The sequence below is a fragment of the Beta vulgaris genome, chromosome 3 (assembly GCF_026745355.1).
Source record: "Beta vulgaris subsp. vulgaris cultivar EL10 chromosome 3, EL10.2, whole genome shotgun sequence".
Taxonomy (NCBI): Eukaryota; Viridiplantae; Streptophyta; class Magnoliopsida; order Caryophyllales; family Amaranthaceae; genus Beta; species Beta vulgaris.
In genome coordinates this window covers 40,662,991-40,687,441 of record NC_079204.1, presented here as the reverse complement: position 1 = coordinate 40,687,441, position 24,451 = coordinate 40,662,991, and the positions used below count along the sequence as shown (strand labels likewise).

The 24,451-nt window shown below is 34.4% G+C and overlaps 1 protein-coding gene and 2 long non-coding RNA genes across 7 annotated transcripts; 2 read left to right on the top strand and 1 right to left on the bottom strand.

The window, feature by feature from the left end:
- Nucleotides 1-3,934: 3,934 nt before the first annotated feature.
- On the top strand, nucleotides 3,935-13,283 carry LOC104884213 (uncharacterized). 5 transcript variants are annotated; one of them, XM_019247542.3, is made up of 6 exons: nucleotides 3,935-4,247; nucleotides 4,977-5,205; nucleotides 5,698-5,850; nucleotides 8,603-9,551; nucleotides 9,676-11,021; nucleotides 12,957-13,283. In XM_019247542.3, the coding sequence occupies exons 1-4, from the start codon at nucleotides 4,032-4,034 to the stop codon at nucleotides 9,304-9,306; spliced, it is 1,302 nt and encodes a 433-aa protein (XP_019103087.2). In that variant the 5' UTR covers nucleotides 3,935-4,031; the 3' UTR covers nucleotides 9,307-9,551; nucleotides 9,676-11,021; nucleotides 12,957-13,283. The 5 variants fall into 5 exon arrangements, with proteins under 5 accessions (XP_019103087.2, XP_057249697.1, XP_057249696.1 ...); XM_057393714.1 differs by adding an exon at nucleotides 12,570-12,622 and having other exon boundaries at nucleotides 8,603-10,995; XM_057393713.1 differs by adding an exon at nucleotides 12,570-12,622 and having other exon boundaries at nucleotides 8,603-11,021.
- A 3,567-nt stretch (nucleotides 13,284-16,850) lies between these two features.
- Nucleotides 16,851-18,916, bottom strand: LOC125496063 (uncharacterized). The gene is made up of 2 exons (XR_007272747.2): nucleotides 18,869-18,916; nucleotides 16,851-17,463 (listed from the first exon to the last, which is right to left on the bottom strand). It is a non-coding gene; the product is annotated as an uncharacterized LOC125496063 (long non-coding RNA).
- Nucleotides 18,917-19,285: 369 nt separating this feature from the next.
- LOC125496062 (uncharacterized) lies at nucleotides 19,286-23,941 on the top strand. Its single transcript, XR_008968822.1, has 4 exons — nucleotides 19,286-19,549; nucleotides 20,553-20,809; nucleotides 22,688-22,751; nucleotides 23,735-23,941. It is a non-coding gene; the product is annotated as an uncharacterized LOC125496062 (long non-coding RNA).
- The last annotated feature ends 510 nt before the right edge of the window (nucleotides 23,942-24,451 follow it).

Below are 24,451 nucleotides of genomic sequence, written 5' to 3'. Positions count from 1 at the left end.
TTGACGAATAATCCATTTTATTGATCTTTTAAGAAAAAATAAAGAATGAAGGAGAAAAAAGAAGAAAGAAGGGATACTTGACGAGCGCTTGGACATTTGGTGAAGAAACCGAAAGCTGGACGAACTCACTCTCTCTAAAATATCAGAATAATGCAGAGTCTCTTTCTCTAAAAAAATTCTCACAAGATGTAAAATGATTTCTGAAAGGACAAATAACGCATATATATATATATATATATATATATATATATATATATATATTATATATATATATATATATATATATATATATATATATATATATATATACATATATATATATATATAGGGGGTGAAAAACCTCCTAAACCGGTTAAGAGTGACCGGTGATTCCTATGTTGTCAAAGGTAACCGGTAAAACCCCAGAAAATGGCACATCTTTGCCTATTTTTGAAAATGAGGTAACTTCCTTCGATGAAAGAGTATTAACTGTATAGGGGCTAATCGTAAAATACCCTTTTAGGGTAAAATATTGTAGTCTAAATAAATCAAAAGCTCTCTAGGAGACACATATGTGATTGGCTGCTGTTTACCATCCAATCATTGTCTGCCACGTGTCGATGTAAAATTGCCTAACCAATCAGCTGCTCCTATTTTAGGGTGACGTTAAATGGCAGCATTCAAGACCCCAACACTATAAATAGCCCCTAAAAATCAGGAGAAAGGTAACTATTTTTGAAAAGTGTGCCCATACTCTGCAGAAACTCTTTCTCACTTTCTTTCTCTACTTTTCCTTTACACTCCTGATACCTAACTTCAGCTTCGGAGGGGGAACCACCACCGAAAACTCTCGGGTTGGTCCCTTCTTTTCCTGGTTTGAGAACATAGATCAGGTTCGGGTAACAAGATTCGGACATCGTTGCACAAGTCTCCATTGAAGAACATCGTGAAGAATAGGAGCTTACTTGCCGGTCAAGTAGCACTAAACATATATTTTAATGATTTATGGAGTACTTATATAAATAATCAAATATGATTTTTCAGAGGTACGCTATAAATCTGCCTTAAGTTTTATTTTTTTAGTATATACGTGATGATAAGGAATGTATACTAAATTGGGTGCTATGTCTCTATTATATAAGCAAAAGGGGTGTTATGGTGTCCCCTTATGAAAATAATTATATACCCCTAATTTAAAACATAAAAAAAACTATTCAAAATTTCCCATTCATTTCTTGAATTACAATTATGCATAATAAGAAAATTTGTATAAGAAAAAAAAAACTAACATAAAAATGTTTAACATTGCCATTAAAAGATTACTTACGATGAGGAAACTAATATAACAAAGAAATTTTTCAACAATTGTAAAGCCAAAAATGCAAAGTTTTCTTTCACATAAATATTCAATAACAATTAAAAATAACATAAATTAAAAGTTCAAAAAATTTATCGAGAAAAAGTTATTTCTTAACTTTTTATTTTTCGATTTCATAATTATCGTAGTCAAGATGTTATTCAAGCGAAACAGTTAAACCTGATGAGAAAAAGTAAGCATAGACCAACTTCTCTTATCTTCATTTCAATCCTATTGTTTTGTAAAAATAAATTATAAGTACGAAGTACATATTTATTTTTCGCATTAATATTACTGTTTTTTACGATTCCGAATATTAGTATTAATACTAATATGTCGTCGCACGTATCATGTGCGTACGAAGCTAGTTGAAGTAAAATTTATTGTTATAGAAATTATAATATTTTGAATTGCATATCCTAGTTATAGTTTCTTTGTACTTCTGTTCTTCTGTTGCAACATTTCACATATTAGGAAGTTTTATATTGCTTCCAACATTGACATTTTTGGCAATATATTCTCATCATTATGTCTTCGCACATGGGGTTTTCTCTCTTTATGTCGTGGCTCCAATAATAAAAGTAAAAGAACGAGAGTTGTATAATATGATAATCTCAAACTCCAATTTTTTTATTATCTAATACTCTCATTTTAATACTTTTTTATTTTAAATTATTCCTCTACTTTTTAGATGAAATGAAAGCTTTTTCACACAAACATAACCAAAAAGCTAATTACATGACCATCTAATTAACAAAGCTAATTTCATCAAAACCAATAAATGAATAAAGTTAGTTACATGGCCAAGTCGCCACCGGCCAACTGAGCCAAGCCACCAAACCACCACCACTGCAACCACCGAAGTAATCCCCAGTCTAAATACAACCTGAAACTTCAGAATGGGAAATCAATAAAGGTTGGTGTTGGAGGCTTGATGGCGACATCGATTGTGGTGAAGAAATTTGAGGTTGGGATTGTGGGGGACTGATTAGCAAGGTTGTTCGGGGGAAGGGGTGAAGTGAGAAAGTGAACACAAGAAGGGTGAGTCCGGCTAGCCGCCCAATAATTTGATTCTCTTAGTGGACTCAAACGGGGGCGATTTGGTCATTTCATGTGCAAAGAAAGGAAGTAAAAGTTGGAAGATTACACGCGCGTGTGGGATGTGAAGCAACAAGAAATGATACCTCTCTTTATCTATCTATCTCTCTATCTCTCTCTCCTTTCACATCATGCTTTTAACTTTCTCTCAGTTCCCTTAAATCTCTATCTCCCTTCATCTTCTCTGTCAAACAAAAACTCCATCTTTCTTAAAGGTTTGTTAGGATTTACACTGATTGATGTGATGATACCCATTTTGCAATTTACACTGATGCTAGCTGATGTCCATTTTGTAATTTATGCAGAAATTTCGAATGTGATTTGTTTATTTGATATGTTGCTCATATTTTGTGTTTGATTTGGTAATACATTTCAAGCTCAATATCATGATTCAAATATGTCTTTATTTTGAGTTTTGCTATTAGATTTTGAGAAGCTGATTTTAATTTTACTCTAAAAAATAGGGTCAGGGTTGGGCCGGGTTAGTCTAGTCTTTGACCCGATCCGACACGTTAACAACGACTTTAGACCCGACCCGACCCTTATACAACATGGCCCGATTTGGCCCGACCCAACCCGTTGAACAGGTCCTTTTATATAATTTTTTACATTGAACAATGTATTTCTTATTGTATCTTTTAAATATACTTTGTCGATTTTTTATGTAAATTTGTAAGTAATTCATTTGGTTAGAATGTAAAAATGAAATAAAAATATGTTTAGTCATGTTACTTTTTGAATTTAGTTTATAATTATACAAGATCTGTCAATAGTTTTATTAAATGTTAAATATGAAATTTTTTTGGTCGGTTTAATATTGTGTTTGGTTTATTTTTAATTTGTCCTAGGTCGAGCTCGAGCCAAGACAAGCCAAACCGAGCTGAAGCTCTGAGAGAAGTTCACTAGCTCGAGTCGAGCTTCACTTATCAAGCTCTTAAAGCTCACAAGACGAGGCGAACCGAGCTAAAAGATAAACAAGTCGAGTTGAGCCTAGTACAATTCGAGCTCGTCTTGTGCAATAAGCACCCTTATTCAACCCCCCATCTGAACTTAGCCCAGTCAGAATCTAACTTGAACATGATGTAATCCAAACCAAACCCGAGTAATATTAACCGCCAACCTGAATTGACGTGATCTAAACTCAACTTTACTTAAACTCGAAATGATACTAACCCGAGTAAAACCAAATCGAAATTGACTTGAACTAACATACTAGGATCTGAACCGCCCGCGTCCGACTCAAATCGCCAAAATCCAATCCAGACCCTAGTAATTTTAATTTTTAATGCCAACTCGAATTGACATGATCCAAACTCAACTTTACTTAAACTCGAAAGGATACTAACCCGAGTAAAACCAAATCGAAATTGACTTGAACCAACACCCTAGGATGCGATCCTCCCACGTCCTACTCAAACCGCCAAAATTGACAGCTCAACCCTCATCATGGTAATTTTGCCGTGAGTATTAACGAAACTTCAGTTTAAGCATAAAAGGTTTTATTTAACTTGGGTTTTAGGGACAAGTAGCCGTAGCAAGTAGCAAGTAGCAAGTAGCAAGCAAGCAGCAAGTGTAAAATTTCAAAGGTTGATTCCTGATGTGGCAATGGCGGATGGGCAGTTCAAGGTCGAAATCAACGGTGCGTAGGTTATCATCATCAATCAGAACAAAACTTGAAGATGAAGGTTCTTGGTTTTATTCCCCTGAATGGTGGGGCCCAGATATCGAACACCATTCTCACTCCATCTTCCAAGCTACCTCCGTTCATGGGAACGGCGTCGTTTCAGTCTTCGCTTACCCTTCTTCTACGCCCGTTAGTCTCTCTCGTCCTTTACTTAGCTTGTTTATTTTCTTCTTTTCGTTCTTTAATTAATTTGGTTTTGTTCGTAATAGTATATTAGTATGTATAACTGTTAGAGGATACTAAATTTGGGTTCTGAGTTTAGTAACTTTTACTATGCTCACTTAAAAAATGCATTAATTGTTTTCTACATTGCTGCGTTGTTGGGTAGTTCAAGATTCAAGAGTAATTGGTCAAGAAATGCTTGAAAAAGTTCATTGAGTTTTAATGTAATGTGCAACCTCAAATTTCCTATAGCATACTGTTAATGCGATTCGTATGCGAAAGGAGGAGCGTGCTCGTGCTGTGTTGCCTCGGATCATTTTTCCCATAGATTATAGAGAGACTCTGATTTGAAGCTTTTTTAATTGGTTGTTTGAATGGGTTGCACTGACTTTGTCCATTTAGGCTTTCTCCTCGTAGACTTTGTCTGATTCAATAGACAAAACATGTTCTCAAAGGATTAGAGATCCTCATGCTTAGGTTAGGCTGATAAGTAGTTGGATTAATAAATTTAGACTTGTATCTTTGGCTGTTGTGTATCTTATCAAGAAAAACCCATAAAAGTTTGCTAATACCCTGTGTACAATTATGTAAGAATAATCCTTTTAAGCTCAAAATCGATTAAATGCAGATTTCATTTTGTAAATATGATGTTTGAAAAAGTTGATTGACTAGATACTATCCTTGGACCTCTGACAGACTGCAAATCAATGGTGGAGAACAGAAAACTGGCTTCAGAAAAGATATGCTGAAGTACGTTCAGATACTAAACATGAGCAACACTTTAAAGTACTTGGGTACCAGTGGCGTGTGCTTCGCTTCAACGAATTTACACGGCAGAGTGCTGTAAAAGTTATGGCAGCTTTTGAAGTGTCGGATCCTAGTTCAGTATACTACATGCAGCAACCACACGTTTTGGCTGTTCCTTGTAAGTGTTGTTGAGCTTAAAAGTATTGATACATTAACTCATTTGGCAAAGCCTAAATGTTTGTGGATTTAGACTTGGTTCTAATTTTTATGACCTTGATAGGAGATTTTAATTTCAAGTAGCCAATAAACATTACAAAACATTGGAGTTTTAACTCATTTGTGCTGCTTGTCTTTAATTTTCAAGTATGCTGCTGAAGTTTCTCAAAAAGAGAACAAATACCCTTAAAAACTAAATGAATTAATACTTGATAATTCTAAACTAAGGAATACACCAACTTTTTCTTTGTGTGCTCTTAGCTGTTGACCGATGTTTCAGTTGAATGTTCCAATTTATTGTATTTGTTAACTGTTGTCAATTTTCGAGATACTCTATGCAGTTTGCATGCTTGTAGTATTAGTCTATAACATGTTTTTATGTGGCATTTGGTGTTTCATATTCATGTCATATTGCTAGTGTATAGTCTTGGTTTAATCTTGAACTTCCTTGCAGATACAAGAAGCATGGTATCAGCTGGATTAACTACTCTATCATCTACTAGTTATGATCTTGTGAGTGCAGTGAATGGAAAGAACAAAATGCGGATATTATGTGTTGGTCATGGCGGAGGAAGTTTACCATTATTTTTAGCTTCTAAAATTCAAGGTAGCAGGAATATTTCTGTCCTATCTTTGTCCTTGGAATATATTTTGGATTTTTTTTTCTTGAAATGTTCAGACCACTATGCATTAATATCATATGCACCTATGCATCGACGCCTATAGTGAAGTCTGTGTTTACCTACATGCAAAAGCTGGAATTTGTTGTATTGTATGAGTCATTGTTGCTGGTGAAAAAGTCTTTCTTTGTTCCTATCGCTCGAAAGCTACATTCGTATTTCCCTACAAGCGAAAGCTGGGTTTTGTTGTATTTTATAAGTCATTGGTGCTGGGCGAAAAGGTATATCAATGTTCTTACGTAATGAGCTCATATTGCTCTGGCACATTGAAGAAGAAGATTAAGAACTAAAACTCATATTGGATTGATAATGTGGAAATTGACAGTAAAAATAGAGATAGTAACAAGCTTGTGAGAGGCTTGTTTCTCATCCAAAACTAAACCACTAAACTCTCCAATATTTTCTTCATAATTCTTCTCTCCTAATCTCCTCTACTTATAGTAGACCTCTCTACTATCTCCTCTAACTAACTGGCTGCCTTCCTCCCCAAGCTAACAAAATAACTAGGGTATATTACCATAAGTACCCCCTGCCCCCTTAGGTTTAGGCTAGTCTAATACAATATAATTCACAAATATGATCTAGTGTAGCGAGTCCTGGTTTTTCTTTGCATATTCAATAATCTAAATTTTATTATAACTTTGCCTATAACTAGTTTCTTTGTGTTTTTTTCCTTGGTGGCAAATTTCAATCAGGATTTCAGAAATCAGATTTTGGTTTTGGCACATATATTAAGAATAGTTATTAGTGTTGGGATGGGATGAAAAAAGGGTTGATGTTGATAGAGAGAAGAATTAATAGGAATGTGATCTTTTATTTAACAACCTCAAAAAGGCATAGGTGAAGAATATTATGGGTATAATACGAGCCTAGGAGAGAGTGAGTTCTTCTATCTGTGTGGTTAGCCATTTCAATATTTAAATTGTCATTTAATTTTGATGTAGAAGCTCAAACTGAAAGAATTAACAAACACATAGTAGGTGAACTAAGCTAACAGTATTCACTACACATGTTTTAACCATTATTGCACATAAATTGCATGCAAACAGTACGTGTTGCTTGCTAACATGCTGTTTGAACCATTACGTGCATAAATTGCATGCACTCTGTAGATTGCTTTTGTATCCCACTCATGGTGCTTTACTCGTGATTACATTTCTGTGTTCCTGAAGAATAAAAGCAGACCCCTTAGACCACATATCACTCTCAACTCTGAATGTTTTTGTACACAAACATGACAATGGAAGGACAGAATGGCTTGATAATGGAAAGTTTGTTAAAAAGTCAATGAGGCTATGAGCCCAGTATCATGTTCTGCACCTCCCTGCTTACTTTCTGCTTGCTTACTCGTGTTACTGCAGTAGATAAGAGATGACATCTGACATATAAGAATAGTCTACTGGTGTTACTAGGGGTGAAAGTTCGGTGTGCGATTTGGATTAGGGCCTAATCCAATCCGATCCGAATAAAATTTGGATTTCAATTTTTCCATCCGAATCCAAACCAATTAGGGTTTGAATCCAATCCAATCCAATCCGAAATTTCATACTTTAAATTGGATCCGATCCGAAAATCCGATTTTTTTTTTAAACTCTAGTTTTTCGATGAAATAAATTAAGCACAACAGCAACATAGTAAATTTAGGAAATTAGGAATTAAGTACAGTTAGTGTTTTAGGGGAAAGATTGAAGTGCTATGTGTATTGGGCTATGGAGTAGGTTTTTTATAATAAAAAATCAGTTAAGCACTTAAACCCAATCCAGATACATAATACAAAGCATATTACTATTCAGTTATATTGGATTTTTGGATCCAATTACCCTCAATCCAATCCGATCCGAAAATCCAATTTTTCAAAAAATCTAAATCCGAATCCAATCCGAATACAGTTCGAATCCGATCCGAATTACTAATTCGGATTGGATTGGATTGGATTTTGGATTTTATCCGAATAACTTTCAACCCTAGGTGTTACTGCAGTTAGTAGATTTTTGAAAGAGATGACATTTGCCAAATAAGAATAGTCGACAGTTTTCTTTGTTTTCAAAGCTGTTTTTCTTTCTGAATCATGTGACTTTTCCTCTGATAGAAAGTGTATGACTGTAGTTTGACTTATAAGTCAAAAGTAGTTTCTAATTTTTCTTGGAAAGCTGAGCTAAGACATTAGAATTGTTTAGTGACATTTCCAACCCTGAGGGAGAGGCTTGCAGTTGTGCCAGCTAGCTATTATCTAAGCTAGGGCTCTTATGCATGTCTTTGGACTCCAGACACCCAATGATGATGGGATTTCATCATTCCATGTATCCTATTACTGCAATCAGTAAGGCTTTGTTTTCAGACTTGGAAAATGAAATTCATGTATGCAGATTAGATGAGTGTATCTCATCTGAAGTTTACAGTATTTTATCCTGTCTTGGTCAAAAAATATTGTTTTATAGTCAGGAGTTCAATATGCCATCTCTTTTTATTAAATAAACATATCGTGATCATCCAAATTATTCTTCTTTGCTCCGAGAATCTGTTTTTGACCAATGATTTGAGAATGTCTATTTTGTATGTGAATTGTAAATCTGAAAATTCTATGCATATATGTGCCTGTCCAATGTTTATTATGTAGTTTGGTGAAGCACAGCACATACAGAAGTTTCTGGTAACTCTTCTTTTCCTTTGGTTGATTAGGTGCTGTTATTGACATCGTCGAAATAGACCCTCTTGTGATTTCAACTTCCATACAAGCAATGGGTTTTCCATCATACTCAGTTGCAGTTACTCCAGGGTGCCGTGATCTCTCAAGAACCGATACAGTGGATGATGTTCTATGGAAAGGCATCCATGAGAGACTTTTCCTTTATGAGTCGGATGCTGAGAAATTTATCCTCAAAACACAAAACATGTACGACATTATCTTCATTGATGCATACGATGGAGATGATGTTTTTCCTCGCAAGCTTTGGGACCCAGATTCTCCCTTCCTGGTAGCCCTGGCTAACAGACTCAATCCTTATCATGGCACTGTTGTAGTGAATCTTCACTCTGATGATGATGTACAGAGTGCTGATGCATCAGCTGCATCTATACACCAGCCAGTTCTACCTATGGGGAAATATGTTTCTGAAGTCTGCCAAGCATACAAGGATATGTTGGTGTGTAGAAGTTCCTCGTGTGGACAACAACATCCTGGAGTCGGGTTCACTGTTTCAGTTCCTTGGGTATGCAATACTACCCTTGTTGTTTCTAGAGGTTTTGGTATGGCTGCTGAAAGTTTGGACAAGGATTCAGTTTTCAATATCCTCATGTCTAAGTCTGCTTCGGTGGACAAAGATTTAAATATGCCATTTTCATGTTCACAGTATCTGGACAGACGTTTCCGTCTTCTTGGCTGACATTTAAGAATGTATAGGAAATAGTTGTAGTCGCATGGAAGGTTGCAAGTTTTCACAGGTATTCACATCTCCAGAAAGAATTTTCCCTAGAGATTGTAAGAAAGTTGGTTTTGCTGCCTGCAAAAATTATGAGAGAACATGTCACATTTGGCGTACCTTCATATAGGGAATGAACACTTGCTCGGAAGTTTTGATTTCGTCTAATTGTATTATACATTCTGCATGCCTGTATCTGTTCTCGTCAGGTATATTCAATTTGGAACTCGGAGCATTTAGCATTCAAATATTTGAAGACTGGATCATAATTTACCAAGCACCAATAGGTCTTTGTACTCATTGCTATTTCTTCTTTGTTGTGTGATTTTCTAGGTGTGTTAAGGTTTCAACCTTTGAGAAAGACAGCAATGAACACTTGGTGGCTTAAAGTTTCTGAGCCTTGGCGTTGAGCGCCTTCAGTGCTAGAAAGGCTGCAGTTAATTGATGCGTTGTTGAGCCCATGATATGATTTGCATTAATTTCTGTTCTCATCAGCTTTTAATTTGATTTGCATTTTGGTAATGTTGATCTATAATTTTCCTTGTCTGTACTCTGTATTCGTAAGAGGTGAATAAAACAAACAAAAAGCCTCTTAAAACATGGAATCTGAAGTTCAATAATCGATGAATCAATAAAATTCAGCCGAAGATGAATAATAGTATAATATCTTCTAGTATATATATTTTTGTCAGAAAGGACATAATAAAATAAAAGTTTGGTGGAGAATGACCTAATAAAATACTTCCGATTGTGAATAGGAACCACTTTATGAATTTTCGGCCAAATTTACCATTTATCGGCGTTGACCTTTTTTTTTTTTTTACCCCTAGTTGACTTTTTAATGTTTTGTTCCTATTTTAAATCCAAGGAGATGCAAATTCTTTAGATGGGTGGATGACAAGATGACAGAATGGCAACGAATTGTGATTAATGATCTTGTTGATGAGAAGAAGTTTTTGTTGAATGAGTTGAAGGTGGTAAAACAAGAAATGGCTTTGATGAAGGCTAACAAATTGAAAGTTGAAGCATAATTTGAGAAGTTGAAGTTGAAATTAAAGATGAAGGAGAAGGTTAAGCTAACGGGAACATTAAGTTTGGGGATTCAATAGGGATTTGTGTGCTGTAAAATAGAAACAGAACATTAAAGAGTCAACTAGGGGTAAAAAAAAGATCAATGCCGGTAAATGGTAAATTTGGCCGGTAATTCATAAAGTGGTTCATGTTCATAATCGGAAATATTTTATTAGGTCCTTTTAGATAAAAAAAATATTTATTAGGTCTTTCCCCACAAAACTTGTATTTTATTAGGTCCTTTCTGACAAAAGACCCATATATATATATATATATATATATATATATAGGGTTGGGTTCTAGTGAGAACCTCTTTAAGGTGAGAACCACCTTATGGTGAGAACTCTCCCATACTATATAAGAAAGCCCAAAATACTTTCCTTAGAAAAAAAGCCCGAAAATACTGCAAATTCAGCAACAAAGTGAACGCTCATTTTTTCTCTTCTCCCTCATGCAATTCTCATCCTCGCGATTCCTTCGATCTTCCAAGAACACCAAATTAAATTCAAAATTCCACGAACATATAACAAGAAATCAAGGATTTTTCATGAAATTGGCGAACAAATTCTGAATTTTTTGTCGGTAACGCAACTTCTCTGCTTGTTTGCGTAAGAAATTTCAAAACTTTGTGTTTAAATTGTAGATTGTGAATTTCTTTATTTGTTGCTGAATTTATCTTCAAATACTTCAATTTGTTTCTGAACTTGATGTTAAATTGTCGAATTCTCGGATTATTGAACTGAGTTAAACCTAAAGGTACCTTAGCAAATATATATTTTCGGTAGGCAGTAGGCACCTGTTATTGAGGTGTTGTTGGAGTTCTAACTTATTTACAGGTTGAAATCTTTTAGTATGTTTCTCAGTTAATATCTAGAAAAAGTTTTGAACTTGGAGATTTCATGTTGTATTACTTTGAACTATGAATATGATGCTGTGTTTTTTCATGTTAATCTATGGACTTTTTGTTTTGGGTGAAGCATGAATGTTGAAAGTTGCTTATACAATGGTCATTATTTGCTAATTTATAAATCAAATCACTATATTTGTATAGTAATACGACACTTTAGAAATTCAACATATAGAGAAGGAAATCAATAAGACACTTTAGAAATTCAACAACAGTATAGGCCACTTAGTTCCCACTCTTCAATTCTGTAATTGGATTTCTTAGAAGGTCTCCCCATCAAGGCCTCCCAATGTACTACTCACATCCATATAGAATATAATGTTCATAAAGTATGACCTAGTGATTAAAATTTGGCCTCATGACTTCAAGAACAGACAATTATAGGAGAAAACTTCACCCCTATAACTGTATCATGGGAACAAAATTGCAGAACACAATGAATGATAGTTACAGCAAAATTTCTTCAAGAAGTAAGGGAGCAAAAATAACATGCACGTTCACAAAGGAAAAGTTAAGGTGACTGGCAGAAGTCAGTTTCTATTCCCTCTTTGAACTATGAATATGATGTTGTGTTATTTTTTCATGTTAATCTATGGACTTATTATTTTGGGTGAAGCATGAATGTTAAAAGTTGGTTATACAATGGTCATTATTTGCTAATTTATAAATCAAATGACTATATTTGTATAGTAATATTAATTTGGTTGTGGCTTGCGGTACTACTCTATATGCTCTATGATAGGTTTGTTTGGAATATATATATAAGGCCATCGATAATGAAATCAGTATGTGCGGGTTGCCCCATCAAGGGCGGGCTCCACTGAACCTAATATAGAATCACATAAGACAATCTTGCCTTTCACTAATGTATTGTGTAAGGTTCCTAATCTACAAAACTTGCAATATTTAGTATTCATAGTAGTCCATTTATTGATTTAGTGAAGACTTGAACTTCTTATTCTTGTATTTAGAACTTTTACTTTTCCACTCATTACTGTTCAAGAAAATATTGTTTGTCTTCCATGTGTTTGTTCATGTTTTCCCAAACAAATTATGTGGCTGAGTGGCTCTATTCTTGCGAACATGCACTTTCAACAGTACACTAGACTGATTTGGGTTTCATGCTTAATTTGTGTTGAAATTAAGAGACTCTTGGGCTGTTTTTGTGAAACTGGTTAGTGAGTGAGTTAGAGTTACCTTATGTAGTTATCTACACTTCATAACAGAGGGTGTTTGATGCTTTTTTAAGGGTGTGCGATAGCGTGTCGTGGAGATAGATAAGCTAAGAACTACGAGTTTCTGGTATGCTTTTTTAATCTTGACGGTACATTTTTGGGATTGCCATCATCCCTTGCCATGTACCTCTGTTGTGCCTTAATCAAACTGAGCAATCATCTACTTCTTGTATATTGCTCTCTTCAGTTTTATATCCCTTGATCCTGTAAATGTGGAAAAATGCACTATATTTATGCTTTGAGATTTTTTGTTTTGCTGTTCTTTATAGATGCTTCTTTTCATCCTCTGTAAAAGTTACTAATCTATAATTCTTTAACTATAGACCAAACATTTTGTAATTCTTTAAATATATGCAGGATATTACCTTTATAGATAACCTTTTTTTTTTTTTTATGTGCAGGATCCATTTGGAAGTAGATGGCATGAATGAAACACTTTATGAGTTGATGGCTTCTCTAGACCACAACAACGCTGTTAAAGCAGATGTTCTTATAGCACTCTTGCAGCATTAAATTTGGTTGTCATAGTCAAGATATAACTATGAACATTCTACTTTTTATGTAGTCTATATTAATCACATAATGGCTTGTTTTTGCTTGCTGCTATCTTAGTTTATATACTCGTATTTTATTGTGATGCTATGTACTAGTTTTATATTTGAGGCGAGTTATTTTCTCATGTTATCTACTTAAATCTGCAAGAAGTCAATTGCAATTATAGTTTTATATTTTGGGGTGGACATTCAACTTTGTAATAAGTGTTTTTTTGTTAATGAAGTTTTATCTAGTAAAATGAGTTTAAGTTACTAAATGGTTCTGTATTTGTTAGTGTGCCACCAACCATGTTAAAGTAAGGTATAGGCGATACCTTAAATTTAGTATAGGTATCTAAAATCATAAATTTAGATTAACGACCAATTTGAGAGTGGAAATGATAGATAGATTAAGTATCGTATTTTAAGATTTATTCTCTTCCTTGAATACTTCTCATGTTGTATTCATATAATAGCTAACAAGATTTTAGCTCTACCACAAAAATAAAAATATCTTTAGTAATTGGTCATATCTGGGCTTCGGCCCAACCGGATGCATGAGTCTACATTTCATAATGGAGAGTCAATGGAAACATAAGAAATGAGCTTCTCCTAGTCTGCCTATGCATGAAGCAAAGCCAAGTAACAAATGCCATATACGAGTCAATTGGAGTTTGGTTCACATGTTAGATGTTAAATTGAAGTATTTAAGTATATTGGGCTAGTGTTGAGTCGATCATTGAAGCAAAGTGAGCTAGAGAAATCTGGGCCTATATCAAGATCCATGTATTCTTCATTAAGCCTTATCCATGTACTTCTCATATAGCGTAGAGGTACTTCTCGTATATTTTAGAGGTACTTCTCGTGAAGGTTAGAAGTATTTCTTGTATATCTTTAGAAAAATAATAAAAATAAAGTAAAAATAATTTCAATTTTTAAAAAACTTTTCTGGGGGATACCATCACTTGTCATATACTTTAGAGGTACTTCTCGTATAACGTAGAGGTACTTCTCGTATACATAACAGGTACTTCTCCTCTAGCATAGGGGTACTTCTTATATAGCATAGGGATACTTCTTGTATAGCCTAGAGGTACTTCTCGTATAACCTAGAGCTACTTCTCGTATAACGTAGGGGTACTTCTCGTATACATTAGAGGTACTTCTCCTTTAGAGTAGATGTACTTCTTGTATACCTTAGAGGTACTTCTCGTATAGCCTAGAGGTACTTCTTGTATAGCGTAGAGGTACTTCTCGTATAAGCTAGAGGTATTTCTCGTATATCTTTAGAAAAATAATAAAAATAAAAATACTTACAATTTTTAACAAAATTTTCTAAGGGACGCCATCACTTGTCGTATACATTAGAAGTACTTCTCCTTTAGAGTAGAGACTTCTTGTATAGCATAGGGGTACTTCTCGTAGAACCTAGAGGTACTTCTCGTATACATTAGCGGTACTTCTCCTTTAGAGTAGAGGTACTTCTTGTATACCTTAGAGGTACTTCTCGTATAGCCTAGAGGTACTTCTCATATAGCTTAGAGGTACTTCTCGTATAGCCTAGAGGTACTTCTCGTGAAGGCTAGAAGTATTTCTCGTATATCTTTACAAAAAAAATAAAATAAAAATACTTTCAATTTTTAACGAAATTTTATAGGGGACACCATCACTTGTCGTATACATTAGAGGTACTTCTCCTTTAGAATAGGGTACTTCTCGTATAACATAGAGGTAATTCTTGTATAACGTAGAGGTACTTCTCGTATAGGCTAGAGGCACTTCTCCTCTAGAGTAGATGTACTTCTTGTATACCTTAGAGGTACTTCTTGGATTGCCTATAGGTACTTCTCGTATAGCGTAGAGGTACTTCTCGTATAGCCTAGAGGTACTTCTCGTATTACGTAGAGGTACTTCTCATATACATTAGAGGTACTTCTCCTCTAGAGTAGAGGTACTTCTTGTATAGCATAGGGGTACTTCTTGTATACCTTAAAGGTACTTCTCATATAGCCTAGAGGTACCTCTCATATAGCTTAGAGGTACTTCTTGTATAACGTAGAGGTACTTCTCGTATACATTAGAGGTACTTGTCATTTAGAGTAGATGTACTTCTTGTATACCTTAGAGGTACCTCTCCTATAGCCTTGAGGTACTTCTCGTATAGCGTAGAGGTACTTCTCGTATAGCCTAGAGGTACTTCTCGTCAAGGCTAGAGGTATTTCTCGTATATCTTTAGAAAAATAATAAAAATAAAAATACTTACAATTTTTAAGAAAATTTTCTAAGGGACACCATCACTTGTCGTATACATTAGAAGTATTTCTCCTTTAGAGTAAAGGTACTTCTCGTATAACATAGAGGTACTTCTCGTAGAACCTAGAGGTACTTCTCGTATACATTAAAGGTACTTCTCCTTTAGAGTAGAGGTACTTCTTGTATACCTTAGAGGTACTTCTCGTATAGCCTAGAGGTACTTCTCATATAGCGTAGAGGTACTTCTCGTATAGCCTAGAGGTACTTCTCGTGAAGGCTAGAGGTTTTTCTCGTATATCTTTAGAAAAATAATAAAATAATAAAAATAACAATACTTTCAATTTTTAATAAAATTTTATAGGGGACACCATCACTTGTCGTATACATTAGAGGTACTTCTCCTTTAGAGTAGAGGTACTTCTCGTATAGCCTAGAGGTACTTCTCGTGAAGGCTAGAGGTTTTTCTCGTATATCTTTAGAAAAATAATAAAAATAATAAAAATAATAAAAATAACAATACTTTCAATTTTCAACAAAATTTTATAGGGGACACCATCACTTGTCGTATACATTAGAGGTACTTCTTCTTTAGAGTAGGGGTACTTCTCGTAAAACATAGAGGTACTTCTCGTATAGCCTAGAGGTACTTCTTGTATAGGCTAGAGGTATTTCTCCTCTAGAGTAGAGGTACTTCTTGTATAGCATAGAGGTACTTCTTAGATAGCCTAGAGGTACTTCTCGTATAGCTTAGAGGTACTTCTCGTATAGCCTAGATGTACTTCTCGTATAACGTAGAGGTACTTCTCGTATATATTAGAGGTATTTCTTCTGTAGAGTAGAGGTACTTCTTGTATAGCATAGGGGTACATCTTATGTACCTTATAGGTACTTCTCATATAGCCTAGAGGTACTTCTCATATAGCTTAGACGTACTTCTCGTATAGCCTAGAGGTACTTCTCGTGAAGGCTAGAAGTATTTCTTGTATATCTTTAGAAAAAAAATAAAAATAAAAATACTTTCAATTTTTAACGAAATTTTATAGGGGACACCATCACTTGTCGTATACATTAGAGGTACTTCTCCTTTAGAGTAGAGGTACTTCTCGTATAACGTAGAGGTACTTCTCGTATACATTAGAGGTACTTCTCGTAAAGGCTAGAGTTATTTCTTGTATATGTTTAGAAAAATAATAAAAATTTTCTAAGGGACACCATAACTTGTCGTATATATTAGAGGTACTTCTCGTATAGCCTAGAGGTATTATGATATGACTAAAGAATTAAAAATACAGAAACGACAGCCACGAATATTCATCACATTTTGTATTGCTTCAAATGAATTGTCACTATAGGTAAAAAGGGCCTCTAGCATAAAGACTACGCTGCAGCAGCCTTTCTTTGTAAAAACAAAATTAATTGTACCCAATTTTTGACAAAAGACATAAGAGAAGGAAGTGGACCACTCTTCTGCAAAAAAGGAAGAAAACGAAGAAATACTTGTATGCAATATGGAAAGAAAAGGAAACTCAAATTATGCATAAACTTCCTATCTATTGTCAATAAAAACGTTAAAAGATCTAGCTGGTACTCAAAGAAAAAACATAAAAAGAATCCTTGCTTCCTTCGGTCAAATTGGAGAAAGCTTAAACAATGAAGAAAAGCAGAAGTCTAACCGAGGGAGTTTGGTAAGCCAGTCTATGCACTTGCTGTTCTCTTCACAAACCCTGCCACAGCCCACAGGTGGCAACCTCACAAAAACTACAAGCCTCATGGGTAACAGCTATATAGGGTAGATTCTCACCACAAATTTGTGAAAAAAAACATTCAATAATGGTATTTAGAGCTAAACCAGTATTCAGTTAGATATTAGATACAACTATACAAGTAGGTTTCAGAGACTGCACACACAGTGCAGACAAAGATGGCAACCTACTGCACAATGTATAAGCAAACCACAAGAAGGTTCTTAATTAGTCCGAAGCTTCTCATAAGTTCTTTGCTACAAAGCTGAAAGTTCAAGATAATGTGCTGAAACCCAACCAGCAGATTTCTATAAACAAGTACATCAGTCTGAAGCATTCAGAAAGACCCTTTCTTCGCTCCATTATCACATCACAGTTCACTGAAACCAGAAAATCCAATAAAAAGAGCAATTCAGTTATAAGTTGAAATAAAAAAGTACCACCTAGCGACTTCTATCCTAAACATGCAGCCTCAAGCAAACTTCAATCTCAAAGGAACAATCGATAGAGAATCCAAAACTTAGTTAGATAAAATACTGAGAAAAGGAAAGGTGCTTATCCTAGATTTAGTCTGATTTCAGGAAATGTTTAGACAAAAACTTACAATCTGCCAGTCCAGCTACAGACCTTTTGCTGCCTCACTCTCATGATTAACCTTACCCATTGTTCTCACCCTCGTTTGGGATCGCATAAGTCACACGTTGAAATAAAATAACAACCCAGCAGTCCACACAACGTACTGAAAATCTCAGACTAGCATAACAAGGTTTACACATTTTATCAACATAAGTGGCAATTAAGATGAACACATACAGCAATAAGGCATGCATGTCATTTTTTTTTTCTAAGTAGCATCATAGCTCCTTATCAAGTAGATAATAGTCAGCTAACAAGTTGTTGGCATTGGCACATGCAATATTCGAAATATCATAAGATGAGTGACACGAAAAACACAAATATGCTTTCATAACTTGAATAACCAAATCAATGCTTCTCTGCCTAATGTTTTTGACAGAATTCAGGAATTTCATGAAAAAGAAAAAGAAAAAAGAGCATAATACTACAATCTGCACTAGTTTAATGGAAAAATTCAAAGTACTAGCTATTAATTACTTCACTAAACCACTGCCTCCATTTACAAGATTAAAACAAGAAGTACAAAATAATTGAAGTAGAAAAAATTTAAGTACCTGAAAAATTAGTAAACAAAATTCACATTACATTTCACCAACATCACCACAACACTTGTGAGTTGTGACTAAGTGTAGTGATTCTAATAATAAGTTGCTGGTCAAAAAAAGAAGGGTGAATCTTAATGAAGCAACATATATTTCTACTAAATCGGCAAAAATCTTAAACCCTCAGGAAACTCCAAATCCAAAAACAGCAAACACCTACCACACTAATCAACACATGCACACATTGCACTTTAGTAGTAATCCATCTAAATTGCCAATTATAACTTCTCAAACACATGGATAGGATTTGAACCACCACTACTAAGTTTCATTTCGGTCAAGAAAAGAACAGCAAATGCCAATTAAAGTATATTATTAAAGTGTTGCTCATCTCATCCAAAAACTACTGAGTTATTGCCAAATGCCAATCAACATAACAGCAAAAAAACATGCGAAAATCATGCAAAAACTAACACAAGCAAACCCTAATTTAACTTTCCATACGATTAACATTTCAATTTACAATCTCTAACCTTAGATCTCCAGAAAACAACAACAAATGCACAAGATCTAAAGAAAAAATCAAAGAAATTGAGAAGAAGATTACGTATTGCGAAGACCTTAACCGGAGAACGAAGAAGTTACTGCGATGTATCCAATGAACTGCGAAATAGGAGAGAGAAAGTGCGAAATTAACCACAATAATCATCAAAAATCAACTAAGCGAACGAAAGTAGAAGAAATACGAAAACTTACTGTGAATTAGGAGAGAGAAAGTGCGAAATAGGAGAGAGAAAGAGAAATGACAAAAATGGAAAGAAGCTGCACGACCCTAGATTGGAAATTTTTTGTGCGTACAAGTCGAGGTGATCTAACGGTTGTGAGTTACTTCATCTCATTAATCTAACGGTTCATAAGGTGGTTCTCACCCTAAGGTAGTTCTCACCATAAGGGAGGTTCTCATATGAACCCAATTCTATATATATATATATATATATATATATATATATATATGGTGAGAACTCTCCCATATCTATATAAGAAAAGCTCAAAATACTTTCCTTAAAAACAAACCCGAAATACTAGAAATTGATCAACAAAGTCGACGCTCCTTTTTTTCTTCTCCCTTACGCAATTCTCATCCTCGTAATTTCACTCAATCTTCGAAGAAGACCAAATTCAATTCAAAATTCCACGAACATATAAACAAGAAATCAAGGATTTTTCAAGAAGTTGACGAACAAATTCTGAACTTTTAGTCGGTACCGCAACTTCTCTGCTACTTTGCGTAAGAAATTTCAAAACTTTGTGTTTAAATTGTGTATGGTAGATTTTGAATTTCTTTATCCGTTGTTGTGAATGAAAAACCCTAGATACTAGTTCTAAATGCTGTTGAATTCATGTTTCCATCTAATGAATCAAATGTTAAATATGAATCTCAGCTTTTTCTCAAATCAGTGAAAAAACAATGTGATGTAGGCTTCTACACAAGTTCGATTTTTGAAGTTCATGTTAATTGTAATTTTATGTTATTTTGATTTGAAATTTGATTGTTTTTATTTGTTGAATTACTATGTAACAGTTGTTAAAAGTTGATCCGGGTAAAAAATGATCCAAAATCACCTAAAAATAGTGGGTTTTGTACATGAATTTGACGACATTAAATCACAATCAATATGAAAGACATGTACTAGGTATTGTGCTTCAAATTGTACTTGGACTAATTGAAGGGAAGGTTGTAAGTATGATAAGATGCTATTTTAAGCTGTAAGATTGCAAATCCAAGGATGCAAGTTAATTCAACTTGCTAGCATGTGCTTGTATGTATATTGTATCCAACTATCATATTGAAAAGATACTTTCTGCCAACGTTTGCTTGTGATTGTGTTTGCTTCTGCTTTTCATATGTTTAGTAAGCTAAAGCTAGAGCTGCTTTTAAAGGACAAATTTCAATTCACTTTGAGAGAGATGAATTTCATAAAATGGAATCTGTGACAGGAATAGCTAACGCAAGAGTACTATATCAGTAATAAGCTCAAAGTGAATTGAAACATACTACTTGAAAGTGAATAATATTGGAAGATTCAGCTCTATGTTGCAGAAAGGCATAATTCTTTATTACTATTTTCTTTCAATAAGTTTCTCTTTTCTTTCAAAGTTATCTAGTTATGTTTTCATTTCCCACTATGGCCCTTCAATCACGGTCATTTTAGGTATTAGATACTTTGAATCGTATTTGCAGAATTGCAGTTGTTTGCTTGGCTAATTGAGTAATAATGTGTACATTGCAGTTGCTAATGGCACTCGTTTTTGCTAAACTCAATGGATGACTCCACGGAAGTTGATCATATGAAGCAACGTACAACAAATGCGCATAATACTTTTGAATGCCCAACTAGTGGTCCAAGCACTAGTAGAGAACCAACTATTTGCGTCGCACCTGGGACCACCATTTGCGTCGCACCTTGGTCCGACGGCACAAGTCTCGACGTAGATGAGAGAGACAGTATCTGCATCAGACAAGCACACGACGCATATGATTAATCATGTAATCCCCCACATTTTTAAAGAATTTTCATAAATATATTAAAGTATTTATGTAGTTATATTTAAATCCAAATAAGTTTGGAAAATGATTTGACTTTTAAAAAGGGTTGACTATTTTAAAAGTCAACTAAAATATTTTTCATAGCTTAATAAAATTTGTAATATTTTAATTAAGCATGTTTTAATAAGAGTTTTAATTATTAAAAGCATATTTGAAAAGAAAGCTTAATGGAATCGAAAGCCCAAAAGTAATAAAAAGGGAAAGGATTATTTGATGACTAAAGTCCTAATGAGCCCATCTTATTAGTCATCAAAGTTTTATTTATTAAAATCTCTTTTCCTAAGCATAAAAGGAAAAGCCTCTATTTAAATATCCTAAAAACCCAAAATTTTACCCTACACTCTACTTTCTCTCTCATCCCTTGCACGTAATTTCTCTTTCTTTCTCCCTCACCCGGCCTTTCACGTTCTCTCTCCTCTTTGAGCGTGACTTTCATAGTTTTCCCTCAAAAGCTTGTTTCTTCTTCGCTAAGTAACGTTTCTTGTCGAACAAGAAACGTCACAAACCTTTTTTCAAGTGCCGAATCTTGCTGCCGCCGGTCACTTTGATGCTGTATCACAGCTAGGGATGGGCATGGGTCCAGGACCCTACCTAGACCCTGTTGGATCCAACCCTAATTTAAGGGTCTAGGTCCAACTTTTTCAGACCTAAGGGTCCGGGTCCGGGTCTGGGTCCAAGTAAATTTTTTAGGGTCCGGGTCCGGGTCTTAAAATTTTGGACCCAGACCCAACCCTTAGACCCTAAACATATTTAATATATATATTTTAACTCTTTTTAAAAAAACAAACTGATTTTCTAAAAGACTAATAGCTAAACTAAAACACCAAAACACCCATTCTGAACTCTTATGTAAGTTGTGGTTGTTTCGTTTTTTCAGTTTGTATGTTTGTTTTGTTTTTTTTCAGTTTATATGTTTGTGAATTGTGTTTGTTTCGTTTTTTTTCAGTTTATAAGTTTGTGTTTGTTTCTTTTTTTCAATTTATATGTTTGTGTTTGTTTCATGCAAATTCTTGTGTTTTTTTCATGCGATTTTTTGTGTTTGTGTCATGCGAATTTCAGATGATTATTTACATTAATAATGCTGAAAATTTGGCCAATTAAAGAATTTAAGCCTGGACCCTCTAGACCCTTCAGACCCTAAGGGTCTGGGTCTGGGTCCAATTTTTTCAGACCCTTAGGGTCCGGGTCCGGGTCTGGGTCTGCAAAAAAAAATTAGGGTCCGGGTCTAGGGTCCGGCTGGACCCTACCCAGACCCTACCCTTGCCCATCCCTAATCACAGCCGGCGCCCTTCATTTCCTCCTTATTGTGGTTGTTTTCTTTTCTTCTCTTCTAAGATTCCATTAAAGTATTAGTTTTTATATTATTTTATTGTTTATTAGCATGTTTATGATTTAAATTATGGTTTTATATGCGAAATATATTTCGGCTGTCATATATGTAAAAATAATAAATTTCAGATTTATTATTTTCAGTTTTTATTATGAAAGATATAGTTTTTAGGGTTTTTAATCGCTAGAAACTATATTTATAAAGTATAAAGCATGAGATTTGGTTAGTGTATAATTTTATATGTATTAGATATATTTTCAGAAGATTTATAAATTTTTATAAGTGCTGGAATTTCAGAAAGTATGTATTTTAAGGGTTTTTTTTATGATTTTTAATCACTAGAATAGTTGTACTATACTAGGGATTAAAAGTAACGAAAGTTTAATACATAAAAACGATTTTAAAGACGTTTAAAAGGGTTTGGGACGTTTTTAAAGTTGTTGTAAATTTTTAGTTCAAAGTATTTATTTCATTATTTTATTTTCTAGGTGGAGAATTCGTAGTAGGAGACTTTTAGAGCGTAAAAGTGGCCTACAGATTCGTTTATACAAGGTACGTACATAGTCTACGTGCTATATGATTAGAAACATGCTTTAAGGATGTTTTATTATTTAGTATCATGTATAGGACTCTGTTGTTCATATATATGATTTACTGGAATTGTTTTACATGTTATTTGCCTGCGTGCTACATGTAAATTAGTAGTATTTATGAGTATTAATGTTTGTATGGAAGTTTGATGCAAGCAGATAAGTCCAGTTTAAGTATTAATTCGTGAGTGAATTAATGTAAGTAAGATTGAATCATGTGTTACATAGATTCTTGAGTATTGATTATTTATCTTGTAAGAACCGTTGATCTTATTTGGTAAATATGAGTTATACCTATATAAAGGTACAGTTTACTGTTGGCTAGGTTCAACAGGCAAGTTAGTAAAGAATAAAAGAAGTTAAAGGAGTCTTGATTGATAAGTTGTGAACACTTGTTAATTCTAAGATAAAAAGGAGTTTTGTGATGATTATGTGATTATTAGTTATGTGTTATGTGCTTGGTTGGTGTCAACACAAGTATTAAAATGTATACAACGTATAGTGCAACGAGAATAGGTCATAGACTTTAGACTGGTGCACGTCTAGAGTTGGACACTAAGGGTTGGGATACAAGGTGAGCGTGCCATGTATTTTCCTAGGATTGGATTGATCACCTTTCCTTTTTAGTTCAAAGGTTCCTCGATATCGCAGGTCATTTGGAATATGTGGTAGCTCCCATATTTCCTACTTCAGTATAGACAACTCGTCCCATAACTATTCCATTTAAAGAAGAAATAAAAGTTTAGAGTCTAGTTCAGTAAGAGTCGTCTGCAGATTATTATATGTTTTATTATTATTTATTCCTGCAAGTTATATTTTTGTAGTATCATGTTTAGGGTTATGTATGTCTGATATGTAGTACTCAGCTTTGCTGATTACGTGATTGTCTGTGTTTGTGATCATGGCTTTGCCTATTGATCCTGTGGTGATCCTTCGGGGGAGCAGAGTTGAGACGGCATTGACATTACAGGTTCGAAGATGCATATCATTGGGGAATCTGGAATGGAGAGGCTCTTGTATTACTAGAACCATTTAAGTTGTTTTCTAGGAGTTTATGTTTTCAGACATTAGTTTTAAGTTGGTGTGTTTCAGTTTCAAACATTGTTATTGGTTTCTTATTTCATAAGTTCAATAAAGTTGGTTTTTAGTAAATTGTTTTCCGCTGCAAAATTCTGAGTAAGCCGAAACGTTATCACACGGGCGATAATGCCTGGGTAATTCTCTAAGGTTTATTATAAAGTTATTTCTAGAAAAAGAGAATTATCGGGGTGATGATGAGAATTCTAAGACATTATAGGTTTATTTGTTGTAGATCTCTAACAATGTCTGCCAGGCAAGTTAATAGAATTGTCGGGCAAGTTAATAGAGTAGGAAGCTATCATAACCCAATTGTATCGAGTGATGATGAGAATGTTCGATGTCATTAGCCTGGAGGTTATAGTTACACTAGCTTAGAGAGCATTAAGCATTATGTGTTAAAAGTAGGTATCCCTGTTAGCGATATAGGAAGTGATTCAAGAGTTTGATTGTACTAGAGTGCAAACTTGAAAGGACATCTACAATGTTATTTGGAGACTTTATCTGAGCGATGTGAGTGTTTTAGAGATGGATGAAAATGGACATCAATCCAAAAGTATTTGAAGATATACTAGATCTAGGATT

Bases quoted from the DNA above. Each gene is read 5' to 3' on its own strand.
- LOC104884213 (XM_019247542.3), top strand. From the start codon at position 4,032: ATGTGGCAATGGCGGATGGGCAGTTCAAGGTCGAAATCAACGGTGCGT. The intron at 5,206-5,697 runs GTAAGTGTTGTT...ACTTCCTTGCAG, and splicing joins ACACGTTTTGGCTGTTCCTT to ATACAAGAAGCATGGTATCA. The intron at 5,851-8,602 runs GTAGCAGGAATA...TTGGTTGATTAG, and splicing joins TTTAGCTTCTAAAATTCAAG to GTGCTGTTATTGACATCGTC.